Source organism: Phragmites australis, chromosome 10 (genome assembly GCF_958298935.1).
Source record: "Phragmites australis chromosome 10, lpPhrAust1.1, whole genome shotgun sequence".
NCBI lineage: Eukaryota > Viridiplantae > Streptophyta > Magnoliopsida > Poales > Poaceae > Phragmites > Phragmites australis.
Genome location: NC_084930.1, coordinates 24,204,182 through 24,228,456, shown reverse-complemented (window position 1 = coordinate 24,228,456; position 24,275 = coordinate 24,204,182). Strand labels below are relative to the sequence as shown.

General features: G+C 47.2%; 2 protein-coding genes across 2 annotated transcripts; one reads left to right on the top strand and one right to left on the bottom strand.

Annotated features, from left to right (window-relative positions):
• Window positions 1–2,643: 2,643 nt before the first annotated feature.
• On the bottom strand, window positions 2,644–4,021 carry LOC133930170 (filament-like plant protein 2). Its single transcript, XM_062376851.1, has 2 exons — window positions 3,539–4,021; window positions 2,644–3,468 (listed from the first exon to the last, which is right to left on the bottom strand). The coding sequence occupies exons 1-2, from the start codon at window positions 4,019–4,021 to the stop codon at window positions 2,644–2,646; spliced, it is 1,308 nt and encodes a 435-aa protein (XP_062232835.1).
• Window positions 4,022–7,826: 3,805 nt separating this feature from the next.
• On the top strand, window positions 7,827–12,668 carry LOC133930400 (uncharacterized). Its single transcript, XM_062377038.1, has 8 exons — window positions 7,827–8,013; window positions 8,229–8,431; window positions 9,855–9,935; window positions 10,243–10,291; window positions 10,405–10,513; window positions 11,169–11,221; window positions 11,373–11,435; window positions 11,864–12,668. The coding sequence occupies exons 2-8, from the start codon at window positions 8,247–8,249 to the stop codon at window positions 12,209–12,211; spliced, it is 888 nt and encodes a 295-aa protein (XP_062233022.1). The 5' UTR covers window positions 7,827–8,013; window positions 8,229–8,246; the 3' UTR covers window positions 12,212–12,668.
• Window positions 12,669–24,275: the final 11,607 nt, after the last annotated feature.

The following is a 24,275-nucleotide window of genomic DNA, read 5'->3' as shown; positions in this document are numbered from 1 at the left end:
ACTGCGCCAAGGTGGTAGAGGCTCGAGCGTGGCATGTCCCGCGCCCTGAGCAACCCGCTGCCAACAAGGCAGGTCCTTCCCACTCTGACAGGTGGGAAAAGAAACAGAGAAAGAAGCGCGACGCTGCCCCTGTCGTGCTGGCGGAGGGCCGTGCCCGCAGGCCGGCACGTCGGGCGACTGTCGATAAGAAGCCCGCTCCTGCGAGGGCTCCCGCTCCCGCGAGGCTCAAACCAGGAAAGTGGTGTGAGATCCACCAAACTGACTGGCACGACCTCACTAAGTGTTGGTCGGTCAAAGGCCTCGTCGAGCGGCTCCAGAAGGAGCGCCGCAAGGGTGGCGACGACAAAGCCACCCCCGAAAACCAAGAGCTCAGGTTCCAAGAGGTCGAGCACACCATCACTTTCATCGACGGAGGCGCGTACACTCCCTCCTCTCATCGTTGCGTCAAAACAATGCGGCGTGAGGTGTGCTCGGTGACCCCGGGCGCTGTGCCCGCAAGGCCTCTGAAGTGGTAGTAGACCCCGATCACCTTCAGCCTGGTAGACCACCGCACGAGTACTGCAGGCATCGAGGCGGTCCTCCCCTACGAGCTCACACTCGGCTCCCCCCGGGTGAATGCTTACTCCGAAGGCAAACAGGAACAGCGAAGACGCGACGACGTCGAGTACTTGGAGGAGCGTCGGTGACGAGTCGCCGTTCGAGCCGGCCAGATACCAGCAGAGCCTGCGGCGCTACCATTAGCACCACATCCGGGCCCGGTTACTCGAGGTTGGGGATCTAGTTCTCCGACGCGCCCATACGCGCGAAGGAAAGAATAAACTCTCCCCCATGTGGGAAGGCCCCTTCATCGTGACCGGTGCCCCGCGGCAAGGCTCGTTTCGGCTGGCCACAGAGGATGGGTAGCCTCTCCCGAACGCGTGGAATATCGAGCATCTGCGCAAATTTTATCCATAAGTCGGTATATTTGTGCTCGGGCCAACCAGGACAGAGGCCTCCCCCTGCCCAAGTTGGCCGGGGGCTGCCACCAATCATGTAAGTTAGCACTTCTGTACAAATTATCAATATACGCTCATATTACTCCTATTCGAAGTTTTTTTCTCTGGAATCCATATGTTTAATCTACTTGGTGATATACTCGATTTGTGCGAGAAAAACACGCTCTCTCATTTTTCCCGCTGATAAAAATGAATCCCGGTCGGTATGCGTGTAGGCAGTAGCTGCTGACTTAAGTCTGTTGTGGTAGGCTGTGGTGTCCGGCTGCATGGCAGTACCCCGAGCACTACCGAGTCTCTGGGGTTCTCGGGTAATCCTACCACTTGAACAAAGAGCGGTCGAGACCGCCTAGACCTCAGGGGTGGGCTATCGGTGCTCGGCTTGGTCAGTCCTACCCGGGGCACCACCGAACCATTGGAGCTCTTGGTTATGCCTCTGTCTATACACTTCGTCGATCCAGGTATTCGAGAGGTCTCGGGTCAAAAACGAGAGCAGTCTATAATGAGTACCGCACTAACAGAGCGCACCAAGTAAAGAACCTTTGCCTATTTCCTAAGCTTATAGATCAATGATCAAGAACCAAGCAGCCCGACCGCAAGGACCTCAGTGCCCAGGGCGCTACTCGAACCTATGGGGTCCTCAGGCAATCCTACTGCTCGAACATGAGTGGTCGGGACCGCCTAGCCCCTGGTTCTGTCACCGGGTTCCAGGGCTCGGGTACTAAAAGGGTGTCCTAGGGGCTTAAGGCTCTCTGTACGAGGGAACCCATGTTCCCGGGCGCCCCGAACTCAGGGCATCTACCACTTCCTAGACCAGTCGGCCGGAAGGCTGACAGCTACCGGTGAGTCACTAAAGTTATATGAATTTTCTTTCATACATACGCAATAAACTATTGTTCCCGAGTTATCCTTAGGACCCTTGCATTCTAATCTGTTCGGCAAGATGGTCTCCTCGCGCGCAAAACCCCGCCCACGTGCTCGCTTTCCCGGAACGACAAAAACAGACAGTAGTCGGTGTACTGTACAGGCGGTGATGGCTGACCTAGGTCCTTTACGGTGGCCGTGGTGCCCGGCCGGCTTGGCAGTACCCTGAGCACTACCGAGCTTCTTGGGTTCTCGGGTAATCCTACCGCTTGAACAAAGAGTGGTTGGGACCGCCTAGACCCCAGGGGCGGGCTGTTGGTGCTCAGTCTGGTCAGTCCTACCCTGGACACCACCAAACCGTGGGGACTCCTGGTCGCGTTTCCGCCCACCCGCGTCTCCGGTCTATTTGTTTGAGAGGTCGCAGGGTGGAAAGTGTTCACTAGTTGTGGCGTGCACCGTGCCAGATGGATTCGTCTCCTGAGCAAAGAAGTTCGTGTCTGTGTCTCTTTGACTCAGCTACTGCAGACTCGCGAGGGCTTGGGGGCTGGACGCTCGGGTGGTCCCATTACTCGAACGATGAGTGGTCGGGGCAACCTAACTTCTCGGGGGAAGATTGCCAGGCTCGGTCCGGCCAGTACCTCTCGGGACATCAAGCAAAAAGCAGACAACACAAAGAACAAGTGCAGAGCGGAGTTTCGATCCCAAGAGTGGTTTCTATTACATTAAAAGGAATTGTTCAGGAGGGGATCACTCCCATATTTACAACATTCCAAACAAACAAAAAACACTAACTATCTACAGGCTCAGGAGGAGGAGAGCACGCGTCACTGCTACTGTCGTTGCTCGGGTCCGGCTCCCGCACAAAACATTTCGCCACCTCGGTGGTGACGGCGCGGATGACTTCCCAAGCGGCAGCCTCCTCTGCCTCAACCACACCCTGCCGGGCTAGCTCCAGCAGGAAGGCGGGGTCCCGGCTGCAATAGCAGGCGAGAACGTGCTTGGCCACTCCTTGGGCTAGTGCACGCCCCTCCCGGGTCACCAGCTCCTGCATAGCGTCAGGAAGGGCCTCGAGGTGCCGGGGGATCTCTGAGAACCCGAGGGCGATGTGGCTTATCGACTCCTTGTCCAGCGACTGATCGCCCACGAACACGCGCCCGAGCCCGGTCGCCTCCACGGAGTCCCGTGCCTGCTGAAGGATGTCCTGCATCATTAGCTTCACGTTCGTCCGCTCAGTGAGGACGATCTCGAGCTCATCCTCGGTGTTCTTCAGCCGATCCTTGAGGCTGGTGCCGTCGGCGGCACTGGTAGGGACGCCCCTCGTGAACGGGATCTCCCGGCGTTGGACGGCCGCCTCGGTCTGAGCTCGCTCCAGCTGCTCGGCTCGGGCCTTGACGACTTGCTCTTGGGCAGCCAGGTCGGCCTCCCGCTTGGCGACCAGCTCCTCCTGGGCCGTGAGTGCTGACGATGCCGAGCCGGCATCCGCCTCGCGCCGCTTGATCTGCTCCTCCCGGGCGTCAAGTGCCAACGCCATTATTTTGACGTCTGTCTCGCGCAGCACAACCTGCTCCTCCCAGCGGAGGACGTCGGCGCGGTCGCGCTCGAGCTCGTCGTTCTGGCGGGACAAGTCCGCTTGGGCAGACAGCCTCCTCCCTTCTGCTAGCCGCCTCCTCCCGAAAAACCACCTGTCTCTCGCGAGCGAGCAGCACTGTGGCGCGCTTCCTCGACGCCTGGTCACGCTCTGCCATGAGCCGCTCCATGCGGCTGGCCTTCTCCTGCGCGGCGACGGCCTCGTCGTGGGCCTCCTCCAGCGTCTCCCGCTCCTCGGCCACCTCGCGCATGGATTTCTCGTAGGACGTGCAGGCCGAGGCAATGCGGGTCTCCAGCAGCTTCCGGGCCTCCTCCAGCCGGCCCCTCTCATCGACCAGGGCGGCGCACTCTTTTTTGAGCTCAGCCCGCTTTGCCACCACGGCCACTTCGAGCCGCCCGATGACCTGTCGGGCGCTTTCCAGCACCTCGAGGAGGGGTTCCGGGGCCAGGCCAGAAGGTGGCCGGGGGCTGGGTCCCGTGCAAGCCCTCTCTGCAGAGGCGCTCGGGGACCCCGACGGTGGCCGCGCAGCACCGCCCTTGTCACAACCACCTCCCATGCAGCCGCTCGCTCCTTTCATGGAGGGCTCGAGGCAGGGTCGGCCGGGGCTGTCTACTCGGGACCGGCCGAGGCTCTTGGCTCAAAGCTGGCCGGAGCCCTCAGCTCGGATTCCATCAGTGCGCTCGGCCCAGGGGACAGGGGCTGGTCTCAGCTGCTCCGGGGACTTCTGGCCTCCTGCAGAGTCCTTGGGCGGCCTGAAACGAAAACAGGTTAGTAACTAGCAAAAAATCCGGGCAAAACGTGCTCGAGACAGAATGGGAGCTTACGTGGCTTTGGGTCCGCGGTACCGCCATTGGGACTGCGGGATCCGAAAGTCTGGGCTCTGCGGCTTCAGCTCAGACCTCCTCCTTTTCGGGGGAGGGCTCTGGCCCTCGGGCCGTCGTGGGCCGTTCCCGGCGGCCGCCCCGGAGCCTGCCTCTGAAGGTTGGTCGGTCCGGCCGCCAGCCGTTGCACCGCCAGCGAGGCTCTGGCCCCCGGGTTGCCGCTCCCTAAATCCGGCCTCCGTCCCGGAGTCCGCTCCCGAAGACTAGCTACCTCGGCTGCCCGCCGTCGCGTCGCCTGCCGTCGGCCATTTCGCGGAGGTGACGGCGACGAGGATGAGGATGGCTGAGGGACGTACACTCGGGGACGCTTCCCCTTGTCGCCTCGGGTCGCCGGCCTACTGGCTTCGGCGGCAGCACACCGCCCTACATTGTCATCCACCTCGGGGATGTGTATAGTCCCGGGGCATCGAAGGCCGGCATTGACGCCTGCAGAGCCGCCCGGCCCGGGTCTGCGCAAAGCGCCAGCTCCTCGCGGGGCAGGACCACCCGGGCGAGGTCGTTGACGCCGGTCACCACCTTCAGCAGGGTCACCAAGGCCCCCTCGTCGAGGTCCCCCTCTTCGCCGATGCAGGTCCTCGTCAAGTCGCCCGGACCGGTGTACATCCAGGAGAAACGAGCACGCTCCCGCAACGGGGCCAGACGGCGGCGCAGGTAATCGGCGACCTCCATTAGCAAGGTAAGCCCCGCCCGGCGCAGGTTGTCGATGCGGTTCAGCACCAGGCGCATGCGCTCATCCTCTGCAGGGGCCACCTCCTTGATCGACCTGTGGGGCTCCACCGGCGTTTGGGAAAGCGAGAGGCGGTCATGGGGAGTGACGTCGATGTAGACCCAGTCCCGGCGCCAGTCCTCCCATTTGCTGCGCAGCACCTGCGGGATGTAGACGTCGTCGAGCCCCTCCCGCAGGCGGAAGTTACAGCAGCTGACCACCTCCACCTCGTCAGATCCCTTCCTCTTCCCGGCCGCTCGAAGGACGAAGAAGTGCTAGAACAGCACGACCGACGACGGCACTCCCACGAACATCTTGCAGAAGTGGGCGAAGATCGCCAGGATCACCATCGAGTTCGGACTCAGGTGGGCCAACTGGACGCCGAACGTGTCCAGCACTTGCAGGAAGAACGTCGAGAACAGTGGCACCAGCCCGGCGGCGACGAAAGACACGAAGATTACGATCCGCCAGGGCCTGCGCGTGGAGGGCAGAAAGTTCACCGACGTCACCACCGACGCCTCCCACTGGCTGGCGGGGACCATCAACTTGCGGACCTTCTCTGCCCCCTTCTCATTCATGAGGCGGAATTTCGGCAGGACGCTGTTGGAGCTCGACGCGTCCCGGCAGCCGCTTCCTGCCCTTGGCATTTTTTGGGGGGTGGGGAGTGTGCTGGAAGAAGCTAGAAGAAAGGTGCGCTGCGGGCTGAAGAGAGAAGGCTCCCGGTGCGCAAGGAAGAAGAAGGCAGAGAATGGCAACCGCAAGGATGGCGTGGGGGGAAACGGTTCGTTGCCCCTCTCCTTTTTATATCGTGGGCATTTCAAACGGCACATTCCTCGGCGCAATCTGCGAGGCGCATCTCCCTCGATTCGCGCGGTTACTAGGCGCACCACCCTCGATCCGCGCGGTTGCCACGCGCGCCTCCCGCCTCGTTATCACTCCCCTCGGAAGTCAGAAGGGCACGCGTCCTTTCGGTTTCCCTCCTAGGCTGTACCAAAAGCCTGGGCCGAAAAGACTGCAAAGACCGCAAGAGTTTGGTGCCTGATGACAAGCCACGTGGCACCGATGCTGTGGTCGGCCTTGAAGAAATAGGGCCCCATCCGCAGTCTCTGGGCCATCGCCTGCCGATGGGCCCGGGGGCTGTTGTCGGTGACATGGGAACCAGCAGTCCCCGAGTCCCGAGGCCAGGATAGCAGAATGCCACGTGGCGCCTTTCCTCGGAGACTATCTCCCCGAGGCCCGAGAAGACCCAGTTCCGGGAGGAGCACTCGGGGCCATGAACAGTGGTCCCCGAGTACCCGAGTTCCCCGAGGATCCGAGAATGCAGTTCCGGGAGAGGGCGCTCGAGGCTATGAACAGTGGTCCCCGAGTACCCGAGTTCCCCGAGGACACGAGAAGACACAGTTCCGGAAGAGGGTGTTCGGGGCCATGAATAGTGATCCCCGAGTACCCAAGTTCCCCGAGGACCCGAGAAGACACAGTTCTGGGAGAGAGCGCTCAGGGCTATGAATAGCAGTCCCCGAGCACCCAAAGTTCCCCGAGGACCGAGAAGAGACATATTCGGGAGAGGGCGCTCGGGGCTATGAACAGTAGTCCCCGAGCACCCAGAGTTCCCCGAGGACTTGAGAAGCCCCTTGTCGGTGGACCCCGCAAGGGCTCAGCGGTGAGGTGTCAATTGGTGAGAGATCCGATGCTGAATTTAAGAGGGAGCGTGGCCTGTCACTTCCAACCACTCCCCCCCATGCTTGTTGTCAGTCCCTGCCATAGTCTGGCAGGGAGGCGTGGGGACATATCGTCGTTGGGCTAGAGGCTTATCGCCTGCCGCCCTGCTGTGTTAGACCTGCTCTGACTGGGCAGGCACGCGGGGTTGCTCGGCGACTGCCCGGTGGGCCCCCTGTTGCACCCGCTAAAAGGTGGCGTAATGGGTGACAGAACCAGCCAAGGGCGCATTTTCAACCTCCCGTAACATTGAACTGCAGCCCCATGATGGTTGCTTTCCATTTATGGCTCATGGGGACTTGTGCCCTCCTTTCTGGGCACGCCAAGCCTCCCCGACGGGATAAAAGGGGGAGGTGCACCCCGGAGAAGAACAGGTTGAGATAGAAGTTGACAAGTCTGAGAAGGTCACGACATACGAAACACGAAGCCGAGTAGAAGCTCAGAGAGATCGGCGCTTGAAGACCGAAGCTCTAGACTTAGACAAAAATCCTTGTAACACAAGAGGTCCACATAGAGGCATTCCCAGAGCAATAATAGCATATACACAGGAGTAGGGTATTACGCTCCATGCGGCCCGAACCTGTCTAAAATCCCTCGAGCATTGACTCCCACTAGCAGTCGATCATCTGCCCCACCTAGTTCTCACATACTCGCATTAAATTCACGTACGAGGTAGATTCAGAATCGTCTCTCCGGCCGAATCTCAAAGGAGGTCTCCCATAATCCCCGCTTGAGGAGTTTATCCTTCGACAACCACCTTCATCGTAGATATAACTTATCATACCTGCAAATAAGTATTTCATAGCTGATCGTATTGCTGCCACTTATTAGTAAGTCTCGGAAGACTATGACAGATTGAATGATAAAAATGACAATAAAGTAATTCATAATAAATCCTATAGTGCACAGGTGAATTTCAAAGCGAAGCTCAATTCACTCTAAACCTAATTACCTAGAGTACATCATCAGAGTTGCCCGCCAAGTACAGAAAAACTAGAAATGAAGAAAACCACGGTGGAGCCTATTGTGAATTTTCCACTTGGCATGAAGGTTGAGCCTGTTCCCTGTTTAACAGCCAAAATTCCCGTTCCCCTCACAACGGGCTACGGACGCACACGCTAGAGAGCGAGCCGACGCAAAAACGCTCGAACGCCGTTCCCCTCCCGGCTCTCGCCACCCCGGCCTCAGAAGCAAAGCCGGCATCGTCTCCTCGCCGTTCCCCTTCCTCCCCCGCCATCCGCCTCGCCTCCGGCGACGAAGCCCCAGGTGAGCGCGCACCACGCCTCCTCTACATCACCACCACCGCTGTTACCAGCCCCCGTAACCCTAGATCGCAGCGCCCCCCCCCCCCTTCCCCCCTTCCCCGGCTCACCTCGCCCTTGGATAGTTGGATTCCTGGAAACCCTAGCCACCGTCGCCTCGCATGCCCCCCCCCCCCCCCGATAGGTTGTGTTGATAATTTTATTTTTCATATACTGCAGTAACTGGGCGAATCGGGGATGGAGGGTGTTGCGACGGAGAATGCAGCGGCGTCCGTGCTGGCCACAGAAGGGGCTATCGACGTGGATCAGAGCGTAGAGGGTGCGGAGGTGGAGGACTCAGCGGCGCCCACGGTGGCGCCAGAGGCAGTTGTCGACACGGATCGGATTATCGAGGATGCTGCCCCGGAGGACGTGAAGCTCGGGTAGGCAATGCAAATTTATGTGGTAGCAATCGATCTGTTTATGCAGTTTTTGATTATGCTTAGATAGTGAAACCTAGATGTGTATGTGTATAAGAACTAAAAAAATGTGCAATTGGGTAAGCATGTACAAGCGAGCAGCCCTGGATGCTGCATAAATGAGGTGGCTAAAAGAAAGTATCCTTCCGCAATTACGTCAAAGCACAAGCATGGCCTGCATTAACGGACACGTGTGCCTTTTTTGTTTGTTGCGTTATCTAATTGCTATTTGTTGCTTCCTTTCACTTTCCCATCTTCTGCATGGTTTGCATTGAAATACTAATTATATTTCAGCAGAACTACGAGGCATTTTGGCTTTATGTTATTGCTCTATCATTGCATCATACACTTCCTGTGCACACCAAACCAAAACAACATAAATTATTTTGCACAGTCCTTGTGGTTTTGCTGTTATCTTGTCGCCTTGTTGATTATGATCCAACTGGCCAAGTCTCTATTACATAATTCATTAAAATAAACCATGTTACACATTCGTTTTGAAATTCAGACCTTTTGACAGTTCATTCACCTTTTCATTTTAAGGAAGAAATGTCTCTCTACTACTAGCTTTTCCATTAAACTAAGGAACATATTTCATTCAGTTCTTTTGATAATAATATTGAAGTAAATTATCTACGCAGCGACACAAAACAGAGCAAGCATGGAAACACCTTCCCTAGTTCTGTTTCTTAAGATATATTTGGTCATATTTATATCTATTATATCTATACAGTGATTTATTTTTTAAAATCTTGTAAATTAAAAGTTATTGATCTCTCCGTAAGTCAAGCAGTTTCTTCTTGCATCACATCAGAAAGATACTCCATCTAGTCACCAAAAGTGCTGTTTTTGTATAATTGCTTGGTCTACAAAATGCAAAATGCAACTTGGGCGCCAGTTTCCGCTACAATACATCTATAGTAGTAATACCTAAAAAATTGTAGTACTGAACGTGTTCCTATGGCTAATCTGTTCATATAATTGTTCATATGACCAAATAAGATATTCACCACGATGATGATCAAATTGAAATGGTGATTGCACTTTTCCATGTGGTGACACTTCTTTTGTTATGAAATTATCGAAAGTTTCACAGACTCAAATTACTTCAGAACATGTCAAATCCAGTAGGGTTCTTGTTCCCTTCTATTTGTAAAATCACATCTCTTCCACACATTGACTACAAATCACATCTCTTCCACACATCGACTTAATATTTATGAAATTCGGTATTACAGTAGAAGCATAACTGTATAGTTAGTCTTAACTTCCCAATTTTGTTCATGATGAAATATAAAATAGCCATGTTTTGCTATGACAGTTCACTTAATTTAGCTTTACTTGTTTACTTTGTTTCTGAGTATTAGTGCAATGTATTTCATTTTAGGGATACAGAGCAAAGTGTTGATATCACTCCCGAGGAAATGAGAAGCATCATCGAAGTTATTGCTGACACTGGAAACTTCTGGTATTAAACTTTGCATATACTGCTGCCTAGGTTTCAATTCTAGGATGAATTACATAAGATATAATTTAATTTGTTTCCACATTTATACTGAAGGTGTATTTGTTTATTGATCTTTGAGTGAAATGTGCTGTAATATGTAAATATGTAGAATTTGAAACAAGTAGCCATCTCAGTAGCATTTCAGGTGAACCAAGCACAAACTATGTTGATTAGGTTGTTTACATTTAATTTTCAAAGCATGGTTACTGTATGTAAACTATTTGGACTACATAATCAGAGTGGAGGTTTCTATGCTTGTGATTTGCAGGCATGACTGGAGCTTTCTTAAGAGTTTATTGTCTCTCCAATTGAAGCAGGTATGGGCAGGTATGCCACCAAAAGAGTTTTATGATGGCGGTAGTGATTGTATTGGGTATGTTTATTAGAGTATATTAGTTTGTTCATCTAAACTGCTATTCATCATGTCAAGGTCTTGGCTGAATATTCTGAGGCTCAAACGGTCAGCCAAGAGGATGGACAACAACAGAGGTCTTTATCGGGAGAGACATACGCTGAGCTAGTTAGCCGGCTCAATGATGGTATGGTCTTTACATTTAGTTTCCACTATTGAAGTTTCAATAAAATTCTGGTTACTGTAACAATGCACATTAACCTGGACTAGTCCTAGTATCCTCATTGACTCCACACATCAGATTTGGTATGGTTTGCAGTCAGGTTTTAGTTCCTACCAGGTAGTTGTGCATCAGTATAGCTTATTTTGGTCTAAGAACTTGAATGTTGAAAGAATACTCTTCATGATATTGAAGGCTAGACACTTATTGCTAATCTGGTACTGAATGTTTATGACTTGCTGGGTCGAAGATTCAAGAGCTTTGTTTTTTTTTTGGGGGGGGGGGGGGGGGCAATAGTTGTGTTTGAAATTGTTGGTGTTGCAAGTTACTTTCATGACTTGCCAACTCATATTTGACTAATATTGCTTCTATATTTTTGGTGTAACTATGTTGTCCTTCATTCTTTTACTTTTGTATAATATTGTTAAACTGAGAGCAGCATTTAGTAAATCTTTCACTTGTTTGTTGGCATTGCACTTTGCGAAAGGGTTTAGCTATATGTTTGTCCAACTAGGCACTTGGAAGCTTGTGGATTTCCGTTGCAGCTTATGCAGACCTGCCTTACAAATTTGTTGATCATTTGCAAATTTGTGATTGTTTATTTGAATTTTACCTTTTGCAGCCCTATTGAGTTTCGAGGAGGGGCCTCCATTTACGCTGCAAAGGCTTTGCGAGGTGATACTTCTCCTTTCCGGTTTTCTTCTAAAATTTCTCCTAGTAATCCAATGTTAGCGATCTGGTTATTCATAAAAACAAACTTGTGTCGTTTTCGTTTATATTTTGCATTCTTCCTGGAAAGGATCTTACATTATGTTTCCATTGACAGATTTTGTTGGATCCAAAAGGAACATATGCAAAATTGCCGAAGCTTGCTTTGGCCTTGGAGAAGGTTTGTTAGCTGAGCATTCACTATAGAGTTGGCAATATCAGTTACAATGCAGTTCTTTTCTATGTTATTGTGTAGTGTGAGTTTGACTTGTTGATCTGTAACCCAACTTTTTGCACTTGTTGGATTACCCCTTGAAGTCAAAGTACAATAGCTTACTGAATTTAGACACATACCAGTATTGAGTGGACCATGATAACATCAAATAGCTTACTGAATTTAGACACATACCAGTATGCTGCAAATCTAGTGTAAGCAAGTTTGGATGGGGTTTCTCTTGCCTAGGTGCACATTTACTTGAGAGTACATCTGCTGACAATCTTTTTTGTTCATTATGTTTTTGTGCCATCATCCAAATTCTTTGGTGAAAGTAATTATTGAGTTTTATTTCTGAACTGCTTGTTACCAATGTAAATCTCTCTTGTTTGTAGAATCTTCTAGTCACATCTACGATGGCCAAATGCACCGAACCGTATCCAGCTCATGGGCCACCTAGTTTGGAAGTCACACAGATCACAGAAAACATTAGCGCTGTTGATGTAGAGCCTGAAAGGGCGCCAGAGCATGCTGCATCTGTACCAAATGGAACAGAGCATGTAGAAGGTGATGATGATGAAGAGATGGCTGATGCAGAAGCTGAGGTGTCTGTTAGCCATGATGTGGAGATGCAGGAGGACAAGACAGAACAGGTTTTAAATGCTAATTCTGATGCTAACTCAGATGCCGTGGTTGCCACGGCAGCAGATGCCAGTGAACCCTCATCAGATCCACAAAGTTGAGTTTGCTTGAGAAGAAAGTCATAGCACCAATGTTCTAGTGCAGTTGTCTTTTTAGCAATCCAACTATTGCTCAGTACCTGTCTGGGTCTGCTCGCCTTAACCCCTTGGGAAATAACACCCAGTTCATTCAGAAATTTATGGGTATTAGTTGGTTATGCTATGGATGTCAAGTTGTTGTAGGCTTTGGCATAATCATGGAGATGTTAAACATGCCCGAAACAGTTGACTCCGAGAAAATATGTTTTGACTCCAAATGCCCAGGATACATTTTCAACAGACGTAGCTTTGTTGCTATGATGTTCACTCCTTTGGGCTGGCAAAATCCATGATGTATCCAGGATTAGTCAAACGGACGTCTGTTTTCAATAGTCGCATCTTCGTTGCGTGTAGAAGTGAACTTTCTTCCCTTACTCCTTTTTACTGAATCAGTTTCTATCAAAAGTCATTTATACTGGTGGCTTGGTGCTATGAAAATTCTTTCATTCTGTCTGGTTCATTTGTCACAACTACCGCTCTCTGATGCATTCAGCAAATGCATCAATTTTTTATATTATGAGATACCGTACTGTTCATAAGAAGCTACGTGGTTCACCGCTGATGTACTGCTAGCTTAATGGTGGAGCTAACTTTGTCTCTGATTTCTTTTTCTCTTAAGAGTAAAAAATTTGTCTTTGCTTGAAAGGTCAATAGGTCATATTGTTTCTGATGTTCCTGTCTTTGCTTGAAAGTTGTTTACGAGTGCACGCCAGGTTATCTATCTGTGCTTTCTTCTCCATATAAGACGGTGGACATTATTGGTCCAATGTGCCTATGATGACTTGATCGTTCATGTTGCTATCACATGATGATGTAAACCCCTACGTTTATGTTGGTTTAGGATTGGTTCGCTGGTTGGGTGTTCGGTGGCAATTGTCAAATCGCTCCAGATCCATATAAGCGGCTTTAACTTGAGGCAAGGGAGGACGAAGGCATGTTGACCGCCTTGCCGATTCTTAGTAATTCTGCATTTCTCTTTGTGGTTACGTCGTCTATGGTCGTGGCACATGAGCAATTTGGCATCAATGGCTGCACTTTCAGGCCGAGTCATGGCTACTTAGGTTATATGATACTTTTAAGGTAGTTCAACTGCTGCTATTAAAAACTGAGGTGATCATGCCAACAGAGCTAGTTATTAGGTTATATTTGCGCTTTTGTTATGGGATAAGAGTAGAGTAGATATATAGATGGCCGTAGCTATATTTAGATATTCCACACAAAAAATCAGCTGTAGTAGACTAGGCATCAGACTAGATATTCCTGTAGCAGTAGTCAAACTCATCAACTCAGTCGTCATCTTTGACCAACCCCGAGTGAGTCGCCATTTTTCTCGCCTTCGTTCCCTCCGTCAAAATATGTTGCCGCGCTTCCATCCCCATGCCCCCTTCCCCGTCCCTATTCCTTCGCTTGTTGGATCCTCCTACGACGCTGACCCTGCCCTGCCCTCCTCAGATGGCTGCCCTGCCCTTCAGCACCTACCCAAGGAGTTGCGCGTTGAGCTCGGTCGTCGGCGTGGTGGGGGTGGTGGCCATCGGCTCCTGTGGTCAGGCCTTGCGGCCGGGCGGCACTCAGGAGGTGGCCGACGCCTGCCCTGCCCTTTTTGCGCCAGCCCCCGACATCGCGTCGAACGGAGCGCTCGGTCATTAGTGTGGTGGGCGTGGTGCACTCAGCCGTTGGCGTGGGGGCGCGGTGCAGCAACAGCAGCAGCTCGCCTACACAGAGGTGAGAATCATGTATTCTTTTATGGATTAAGGAGAAAGTGACATCAATTTGTGTGGTTTGAGTGCTAGATTGCGACTGCAGGATGTTAGTTGCATAATTCGATTGCTAGATTGAGCTATTGTTTGCTGTCAATACTAAAGTAGAACTTTTAGGTTTTGTGTACTGTAAGTGTTCGATGAAATGTCACTATGAACATAGAACTGAAATTGTTTCTTGCATATTGAATTTGGTATGCAATATGGAGCAGTATGTTAACCTTTTGAGTCAGGGAGACACTAGTTGGGATGAAAATCTAGATTGGCCTGTAGTTGAGGAGCAAGCAACATCAATTGAAACACCTCCTTCGACCATGGGACCAAACAACAGAAGATCTAAAAAAATTACAAGGAGGAAGATAAAATGTTAGTGTCAGTATGACTAAATATAAGTATAGATGCAGCCTAAGGGACCAACAATCTCACTCTACTTATTGGAAGAGAATTCATTCATACTTCCACGAACATAAGAACTTTGAACCGAACTGTAATCCAACCTCACTTCAGAACCGTTGGAGTGATATTCAAAAAGCTGTTAACAATTTTGCATCTTATGTTGATGAGGTTGAGCGGAGAAGGCAAAGCTGCGTGACGGAGAGAGACAAGTTACATGTTGTTTATGTTAATTACTTGTAAACTCTTTATGTTGTGTGCAAGTGTCGTAACTCATATTTATTTTTTCCTTGTTCAGATTGTTCAAGCATGTACTGTGTACAAGGGAAAACATGATAGGAAAACATTCCAGTTCTTGTATTGTTTGCCTCTACTACAACACCAACCAAAGTGGTCCAATTTGTTGTATTCAAAGAAGCAGAAGACAACATCTAATTCATCTCCAGGTTCTTTCACTCGTGTAAGTGCCAACTCAAGTAGCCCAATAGATGAGGAGGATGCAGTAGCAACTTCAGAAAATGATCCCTGGAAAAGACCAACTAGTAAGAAAGAGGCAAAATTGTGATATGGTAGAAGTTGCCTAGGCAAAGAAGATAGCATGTATATGGAAGCATTTGAAAGCGTGTGGACAAAGAAGATAGAAGTAGAGAGTAAAAGAGTTGAAGAAAGAGGAGCACTATGAATGAGCACATACACAAGAACAAGAGAGGATTGCATTGGAACAAGGGAGGATTGCATTTGAAGCCAACAAAGTTAAAGTTATGAATAAAGAGTTGGAGTTCAAAAGATGGATGGAGGAGGAGAGAATTCTAGGGATGGACACTAGTATCATGACTGGGCCACAACAAGAATATTACTTGAGTTTGCAGAATTAGATCATTACTAGATGACACAATCGCTCAGGTTGAGTTATGTATTATGTTGCATCAACTAATATTCTTGTGTTTTAGATGTGATATGTTGTAAGAACCACTAATGTGTTGTGAGAACTTTTTAGAGACAATTCCTTATGTGCCATTAGAAAAGATCGAAATCCCTTCTCAGCCACTAGAAATGTACTCGTCCCGTATGTGCCACTGGACAATATTTTGCTGCCCTCACGCGCCACCACCGTGAACTCCATTACGTCAAATGGCTGTTATACTTGTACTCGTTGTAGCCATGCCACATGTTAGTCATTCGTGGCAAATATTTAGCAAAAGTTTGTGGCGGCATTTGGTTTGCAGTCAACAGTGGGTATAGTCATCCAAACAAATTAGAGTGGTGAGGATACCTTATTTTGCCATTGATTATGTGGTAACTACTCTTACAACGCTTGTGCTTGTGTGGTAACTACTCTTACAATGTGTGTGCTTGTGTGATAATACTCTTAAAAATTCTTACAACGTGTGTTCTTATGTGGTAACTGCTCTTATAACGCGTGTGCTTGTGTGGTAACTGCTTCTTACAACACGTGTGCTTGTATGGTAACTGATATTTTCTAATTGCACACAAGGAATTACCTCAACTTCTTAATATGTATTTGTTGAACTATCTATTATGTTGTGAGAACTTTACCGTTATGTGTTATGAAACATTTAAACAGTGCATACATTGCAAAAACAAAAGATACATGATCTGGATATATTTTTAGAACTACAACATTCTAGTTCCCTCCATGGAGTTGCCACAAGTGCTCAACTAGATCAATCTGAAGCTGGGTGCGAACACCCTGTGATCTAATGGACCTATGATTTTGAATAAACTGTTCTAGTTCAGACGTGGGCTCATGAGAAGGTATCACTTGTTCTCCCATTCCATGATACTGGAAGTTATGTTCTTTTGCCGTCTTATCTTCAACTATCATATTATGCATGATGATACATGTTGTCATGATGTCACTGAGTGTTTGTTGATCCTAAAACTAAGCTGGTCCTTGAATAATGGCAAAACAAGCTTGTAGAACTCCAAATGCTCGCTCCACATCCTTCCTAGATGCTTCTTGAGCTTGATTGAAATATTTTTTCTTATTCCCTGGAGGAGATGAAATTGACTTCACAAATATTGCCTATGTAGGGTAAATGTCATCTGCAAGGTAATATCTCATTCTATAGTTATGGTCGTTGATGTTATAATTCACTTATGGAGCTTGACCTTCAGCTAGCTTTGCAAAGAGCGGGAAACTATCAAGGACATTGATATCATTATGAGACCCGGGTAATCCAAAGAAAGCATGTCAAATCCAAATATCGTGTAAAGTGACAACTTCAAGAATAATTATGGGCTTATGCACATGACCGGTATACATACATTGCCATGCTGAAGGATAATTTTTTCACTTTCAACGCATGCAATCTATGCTACCTAGCATTCCAGGGAGACCTCTTTGCTCTCCAATGACAAATAATCTAGATGTATCATTCTCATTTGGAGATCTCATGTACTCACCTCCAAAGACTTTAACAATAGTTTTGACAAATCTTTTAAGACTCTCTATAGCGGTACTTTCTCTAATACGAACATAATTATCCGTAGCATCCGCTGGTACTCCATAAGCTAGCTGAAGTAAAGTTATAGTAATCTTTTGCAAAGGAGATAACCCAAGTTGTCCAGTTGCATTTCTTCTCTGCACAAAATAGGGGTTATGCGCTTCTACGGCTTGGGCAATGCACAAAAACAGAGGTTGTGACATTCTAAACCTGTGGTGAAAAGAAAAATGAGCACATGAGGTTCAACAAACAAGGTAAATAAAACTACATGGACATATTGTAAACCTGTGACGAAAGAATGTTGGTCCTTAGGTTGAACCATCTAAAAAATAATCTTTCTATAGTCTTACATGCCCTCCAACTCTATAGTGTTGAAGTTCCTGCCATCCAGGCACATAACCTCCATGGCGTCGAGTGTTACCGAGATAGTGTTATCGGTGGGCTAGCTGCCTTGCAACAAGAGGCACTTCATTGTCTCATCCGACGATGACGAATCCAACACAGATTGCATGGCTAATCCGCAACGACTCATTTCTGAATCATTGTAGGAGGAGTAGCAGAGAGGAGGAAGAATGATGTGAAGGAGGAGCAACTAGATGGCTGCCCATATATAGAGCAGAGATATAGCCGTTGGGAAGCCATTTGAAAGAAACTAGCCGTTGAAATATAGCTGTTAAACAAAACAACCGTTGGAATAAAACTGTTGCAAGAAACAACCTTTACGAATAAAATATAGTATATGATATATGTAGAGTGTGTGATGAGAATAGCGGCTCGATCTTCCGATAGGTTCGATTGATTTCGTCATGAGGACGTTGACGGTTGGAGGCTTTCAACCCGCAGATTGTCACCTCGCAATTCGTTACACCCGCACGACTGTCGTTATCAACCACGCTCGCACACGATCGACCTTACCACAAGGGTTATTGTTCCTGCAAGCAATCGAAGCAACTCACAAGAACAAGGAAGATGCAATCTGAATTGCTAATAAAGATGAAACACACGAGTTGGGGTTCCACAAACCGATGAACGGCGAAAAACTGACAAATTGTCTAGTTGTAATCTAAGCAAAACCTAAACCCTAGAAGAGGGGGCGGCTATTTATTTATAAGCTAGGAGGAGAAAGGATTCGGCCACAATTGATGGAGCTCGAATACAACTCAATTACAAGGCCCAAGGCCCAAACTGATTCGGACTGGAAGAGCGACGCGACTTGTTTTGCCGATTCCCGACAGCATAGAAGGTATTTGGAGATGAGATCGGATCCGTATGAAATTAGACTCCGCGATCTTTCCAACAAGTACTCATGGGCCTCGACCACCTTTCGGAATCAAGAGTTATGGTCGTTTGAATTTGGTGCTGTCTGTAATTCCGATTCCGAATTGATCTTGGGGACAGAACTGGATTTATGCGCAGTAGCCCTCCGGTTACACTTGTGCTTATATGGATCTTCTCTCAGGTTCCTAAGGATAATAAAATCATCGCAATAAGTTAGTAGCATCCAATCCTTAGAAACATTTGTATGGATAGCGAGGAACGAGTTCACCTGATAATTAAGTTCTCGTGCACGAGCTCTTGTCAAAGGACCTTGAATTACAACAGCGGGGGGAAGGAATATTTGTGGTGCGTGTAACCAAAGGAGTGATGTCCTCATCATCCTCCCCCTCTTGAATTGCAGTCGTCCTCGACTCAATCTCATCTTCTTCTCCCACTTACGACTTTAAGTCTGAATCGTTAAATGTGGGACTAACGTCGAAATCTGCAGGCAACTCAAGCTTATATGCATTATCATTAATCTTCTCGAGTATTTTAAAAGGACTATCAGCTCGAGTCATCAATTTAGATTTCCTCAACTCGGGAAAACGATCTTTACGAAGTGTAACCAAACAAGATCACCCGGTTCAAAAGTTAAATGTTTCCTACCCTGGCTACCATAAGCATGATATTTTTTCATTCATGTTCTCAATATTTTCTTTAGTTAATTCATGCATTTTAAGAATCAGTTCAGCACGTGTTTTAGCATCAAAATTCAACTTTTCAGAAGTAGGCAAAGGTAGCAAATCAATAGGAGCACGTGGATTAAAATCATATACAACCTGAAACGGACTTACCTTGGTGGTAGAGTGGACGGACCTGTTGTAAGAAAACTCTATATGAGGTAAACACTCTTCCCACAGCTTCAAGTTTTTCTTCAAAACAGCCCACAACATGGTAGATAACGTGCGGTTAACGACCTCCGTTTGTCCATCGGTTTGGGGATGACATGTAGTAGAAAACAGTAGCTTCGTTCCCAATTTATTCCAAAGTGACCTCCAAAAGTGACTCAAAAATTTCGCATCGCGATCTGAGACAATGGTATTGGGCACTCTATGTAGGCGAATAATTCCCTGAAAAACAAATTAGCTATGTTTGTAGCATCATCGCTCTTGTGACAAGGTATAAAATGTGCCATTTTTGAAAAATGATTCACAACTGCAAAAATGCTATCCCTCCCCCTCTTTGTTCTAGGCAACCCTAAAACAAAGTCCATAGAAATATCCTTCCAAGATACACTAGGAACAGGAAGAGGCATATAAAGACCATGTGGATTTAAGTGAGACTTAGTTTTATTGTAAGTAGTGCAGCGTGACACGTAGCGCTCGACGTCACGTCTCATCTTTGGCCAAAAGAAGTGGGCGGCAAGCACATCTTCCGTCTTCTTTGCTCCAAAATGCGCCATCAAATCTCCTCCATGTGCCTCCTGCAACAACAAAAGATGAACGGAGCTACCTGGAATGCATAGCTTGTTAGCACGATAGAGCAAACCATCATTCAACACATATCTATTCTATTCTCTTCCTTCTTTACAATGTTCTATCACTTCTTTAAAGTCCAAATCAGTAGCATACAAATCTTTTATTGTCTCCAAACCGAAAGTTCTATGATCCAATTGGGACAACATGGTATATCGTCTAGATAAGGCATCAGCAATGACATTTTCTTTACCTTTCTTGTGTTTAATCACATAAGGAAATGACTCAACAAAATCTACCCATTTAGCATGACGTCTATTCAATTTTGCTTGACTTCTAATATATTTAAGTGATTCATGATCCGAATGTATAACAAATTACTTGGGCCATAAATAATGTTGCCATGTTTTAAGAACACGAACTAAAGCATATAATTCCTTATCATAAGTAGAGTAATTAAGACTAGGCCCATTTAATTTCTCACTAAAATATGCAACAGGCTTACCTTCTTGAATCAATACACCACCTATCCCAATTCCGCTAGCATCACACTCAATTTCATAAGTCTTACCAAAATCAGAGAGTTGGAGTATGGTGCTTGAGTGAGCTTCTCTTTTAAAAGGTTGAATGCCTTCACTTGTGCAGGACCCCATTGGAAAGGCACTCCTTTCTTTGTCAATTCATTCAATGGTGCGGCAATGGTACTGAAATCCCGTACAAAACGATGATAGAATCCAGCAAGGCCATGGAAGCTCCGCACCTGTGACACAGTAGTAGGCGTCGGCCAACTTTGGATGGCTTCAATCTTTGCCTCATCCACCTCAATTCCCTGTGGTGTCACAACATAACCAAGAAACGCAACTCGATCGGTGCAAAAGGTGCACTTCTCAAGGTTACCAAACAAATGTGCATCTCTTAAAGCATTAAAAACAGCATGTATGTGATCAAAATATAGATCATGTGACTTGCTATAAATCAAGATATCATCAAAATAAACCACCATAAATTTTCCAATAAAAACACGTAAAACTTCGTTCATTAATCACATGAAGGTACTAGGTGCATTAGTTAACCCAAAAGGCATCACTAACCACTCATACAACCCAAACTTAGTCTTAAATACGGTCTTTCATTCATCTCCAAGTTTCATTCTAATTTGGTGGTATCCACTCCGCAAGTCAATTTTAGTGAAAATTATAGCACCACTCAACTCATCAAGCATGTCGTCTAGCCTAGGAATAGGATGACGATACCTAATTGTGATATTATTAATGGCTCTACAATCAATACACATTCGCCAACTACCATCTTTCTTAGGAACCAAAATAATAGGAACAGCACATGGACTAAGATTTTCTCGTACGTACCCTCGGTCTAATAAATCTTGGACTTGTCATTGAATCTCCTTAGTCTCTTCTGGGTTGGTCCTATATGCAGCTCGGTTTGGCAAAGTAGCTCCCGGAATCAAGTCAATTTGATGCTCAATTTCTCTCAAAGGTGGCAATCCCGGGGGTATTTCACTTGGAAACACATCAGCATACTCCTGCAAAAGGTTAGCAACAGTAGGAGGCAAAGAGGGAGGCATATCCTCAAGTGTAAACAAGGTCTCTTTGAAAATCAAAGCATAACAAAATGAATTATGTGCTAATAAATCAGAAATTTCAGATTTAGTAGCTAACATGGCAGCACCCTTCAACTTAATGAGGTCTTTCCTAGCATGTGTATTTTTGTTCTCATGTTGAAATGGAAAAAAAAATTTAGCTACAACCTGATTTTCATATTTGTTATCATTGCATTTTCTTTCATTTTCAACACGTTCTACTTCATCTTTCAAAATTTCAGCAGGTGTCATAGCCAACAACTTAATCTTCTTACCCTTATGTGAGAATGAGTAGGTATTAGCTCTACCATGGTGCAAAACATCATTATCATATATCCAAGGCCTACCTAGCAACAAAGAGCATGCTTGCATAGGCACTACATCAAAGTCTGCACTGTCTTTATAATTACCAGCCAAAAATTGTACTCTCACAACTTTGTTTACCTTCAACTTACCACACGAATTGAAACATTGGATGTAGTAGGGGCATGGGTGTGGCTGTGTGGTCAAGCCAAGCTTCTCGACCATCTCGGAACTGGCAAGGTTGTTGCAGCTACTGAAAGTGCCTAGAGGGGGGTGAATAGGTTTTTCTGAAAATTAAAACTAAAAACAGCGGATTAAAACTGCCGGATATTCCGGTGAAGGCCGGATACTCCGGTATGGTCCGGAGTATCCGGTCTAGTCCGGAGTCTCCGGCCTAACAGGGATTTTCAGAATAAATGTGAACTAAAGATAACAGCTAGAGTCTAAAAATTACACTAGGTCTACTAGATATCACAAAGCTAGAATAACACTTAATACTAGCAAGATTGTCACTAAAGCAATTTAAATGACAAGTTACCAAATTCACTCGATGAAGTAAATTGCGCAAATAAGAACACGTGAATTTATCCCGGAGTTCGGCCACCTCACAAAGAAGTGCCTACGTCTCCGTTGAGGAGCTCACAAAGAGCCGGGTCTTCTCCAACCCTATCCTCTTCTAGCGACCACCAAGATCAAGCTAGAAATTCTTACTCAATATGAAGATGCTTACAAACTTCCTGAGGCACACCACAAGTTTTTGGTGCTCTTCGGGCGACTCCTTTCCTTCTAGAAGCCCAAAGCTTCAAGAGAGATGATTGCAGTAGATGCTCGATGAAGAACTCAATGCTCAAGTGGCTTGAACCCTCTCCAAACACACACTCTCAAATTTGTGCAAACTTTGCTCTAAAGGTGATCGGAGGGGCTTTGAATGCTCTTAAAGTGCTCAAGAGGTCTCAAGTTTACCAGCCACAGCAAGCTCTAAAAGCTATGGAGAGAGGGGGCATTTATAGCACTCTCTCACAGACTAGCCGTTACTGTTTTTGTCAGAGCTTACCGGAGTATCCGGTGTACACCGGAGTCTCCGGTCCTAAATCCAAAAACAGCGTCAGAACGGTCACCGAACGTGTCAGAACTAGCCGTTACAGTTCTGTTTAATTACCGGAGTCTCCGGTGAACACCGGAGTCTCCGGTCCTGACAGACTTTCCAAAAAGACTAAGTCCGGAGACTAGCCGGACTCTCCGGCATCTCCAGGTACCGGAGTATCCGGTGAACACCGGAGACTCCAGTCTTTCTTTTTTTTATCAAAAAGATTAAATGCTAACCGAAAGTCTCTGCCGGAGTCTACCTCGGAGACTCCGGCTGAATACTGAACATTTTACCGGAGTATCCGGTGTACACCGGAGACTCCGGTCTTTTTTTTCCAAAAAGAATAAACCGTAACCGAGACTCTCTACCGGAGGCTACCTCGGAGACTTCGGCCGAACACTGAGTACCGGAGTATCCGGTGTACACCGGAGACTCCGGACTCAGTGAAAATTTTCAGAAAGAATTTTGTGTCCGTGAGTGAATATGTCTCTCAACTGGGTGGTTTTAAAGGATCTCTTGAGCATTGAGACACTAACCAAGCAATCAAATCCATCCTTCTAAAAATATGTCTATCCTAGACTCAATTTCAAAAATAAAAGGAATGTAAACCCTATCTAGTACCCTTCGTTGATTCTTCATTTGTTTCGGCGGGCGTCAAACATCATTTATCTTCACAACTAATGCTTAAACCTGTTCAACACTCAAAAAGCATGTTAGTTCTTTAATCGTTTTGTCATCAATAAGCCAAAACCCACTTAGGGGGCCTAGATGCACTTTCAGCTACCTCCATCAATGATGACTCTGCAAGCTCTCTCCTTCACAAGAAATCTGGATTGAAACAAGTTGTGCCGCTGATTTTGCTCTGCTTTCCCTATTTGTGCACTTAGAACTCGTTGTACAACAAGGCTCACGTATCTCCCTGTATCAATAGCAGCTACTTGTTCCTCTCCATCATCAGCATCATTTTCTGTCTCGTCTCCTTCACCTGCAATGTTAGCAGCCAGTACATATTTATCCTCAATATCACTAGCACTTACATAACCACCATCTTCTGTTGCAATGTACGTGTGCTGACTTGGGCAGTCCTTCATGACATGGCTCATTCCCTTGCATCGGTGCTAAACAATCCCAGTTGTACGGCCCGTGGAAGCAACCGAAGAAGAACTCTTAGCGGGGGCCTACACACTAGTAGATTTACTTACCTCAGTTGCATGTGATGGTGTAGTAGGTCCTGCTGAACGCGCCCTACTCGAGGAGGGGGCAGCAGACCGTATAGCAGAAGGTGGAATGGTTTTAACTTGCCCCGGCGTTGATTTTGGTGTAGACGTTCTTCCAAAATTGTTCTTTGGCCTCTGTTGTCGTCTCTGTAATTCTTTTTCTGCCAAACATGCAAGTTGGAATAATCTAGGAATATTATCATATTCTTTGTAATCTACTATGTCCTGAATTCCACATCTCAACCCTCTATAAAAGCGTGCCAAAGCAGCATCTTTATCCTCAACAATATCATAACGTAACATACCAATTTGTAGCTCCTGATAATATTCTTCTACTGACCTATTGCCTTGGTTTAAGCGTTGTAATTTCTTACGCAAATCACGTCTAAAAGATGGTGGAACAAATCTATTGCGCATAGCCACCTTTAAAGCATCCCATGTAGTAGGCGATAACCCATCATTGCATATCCT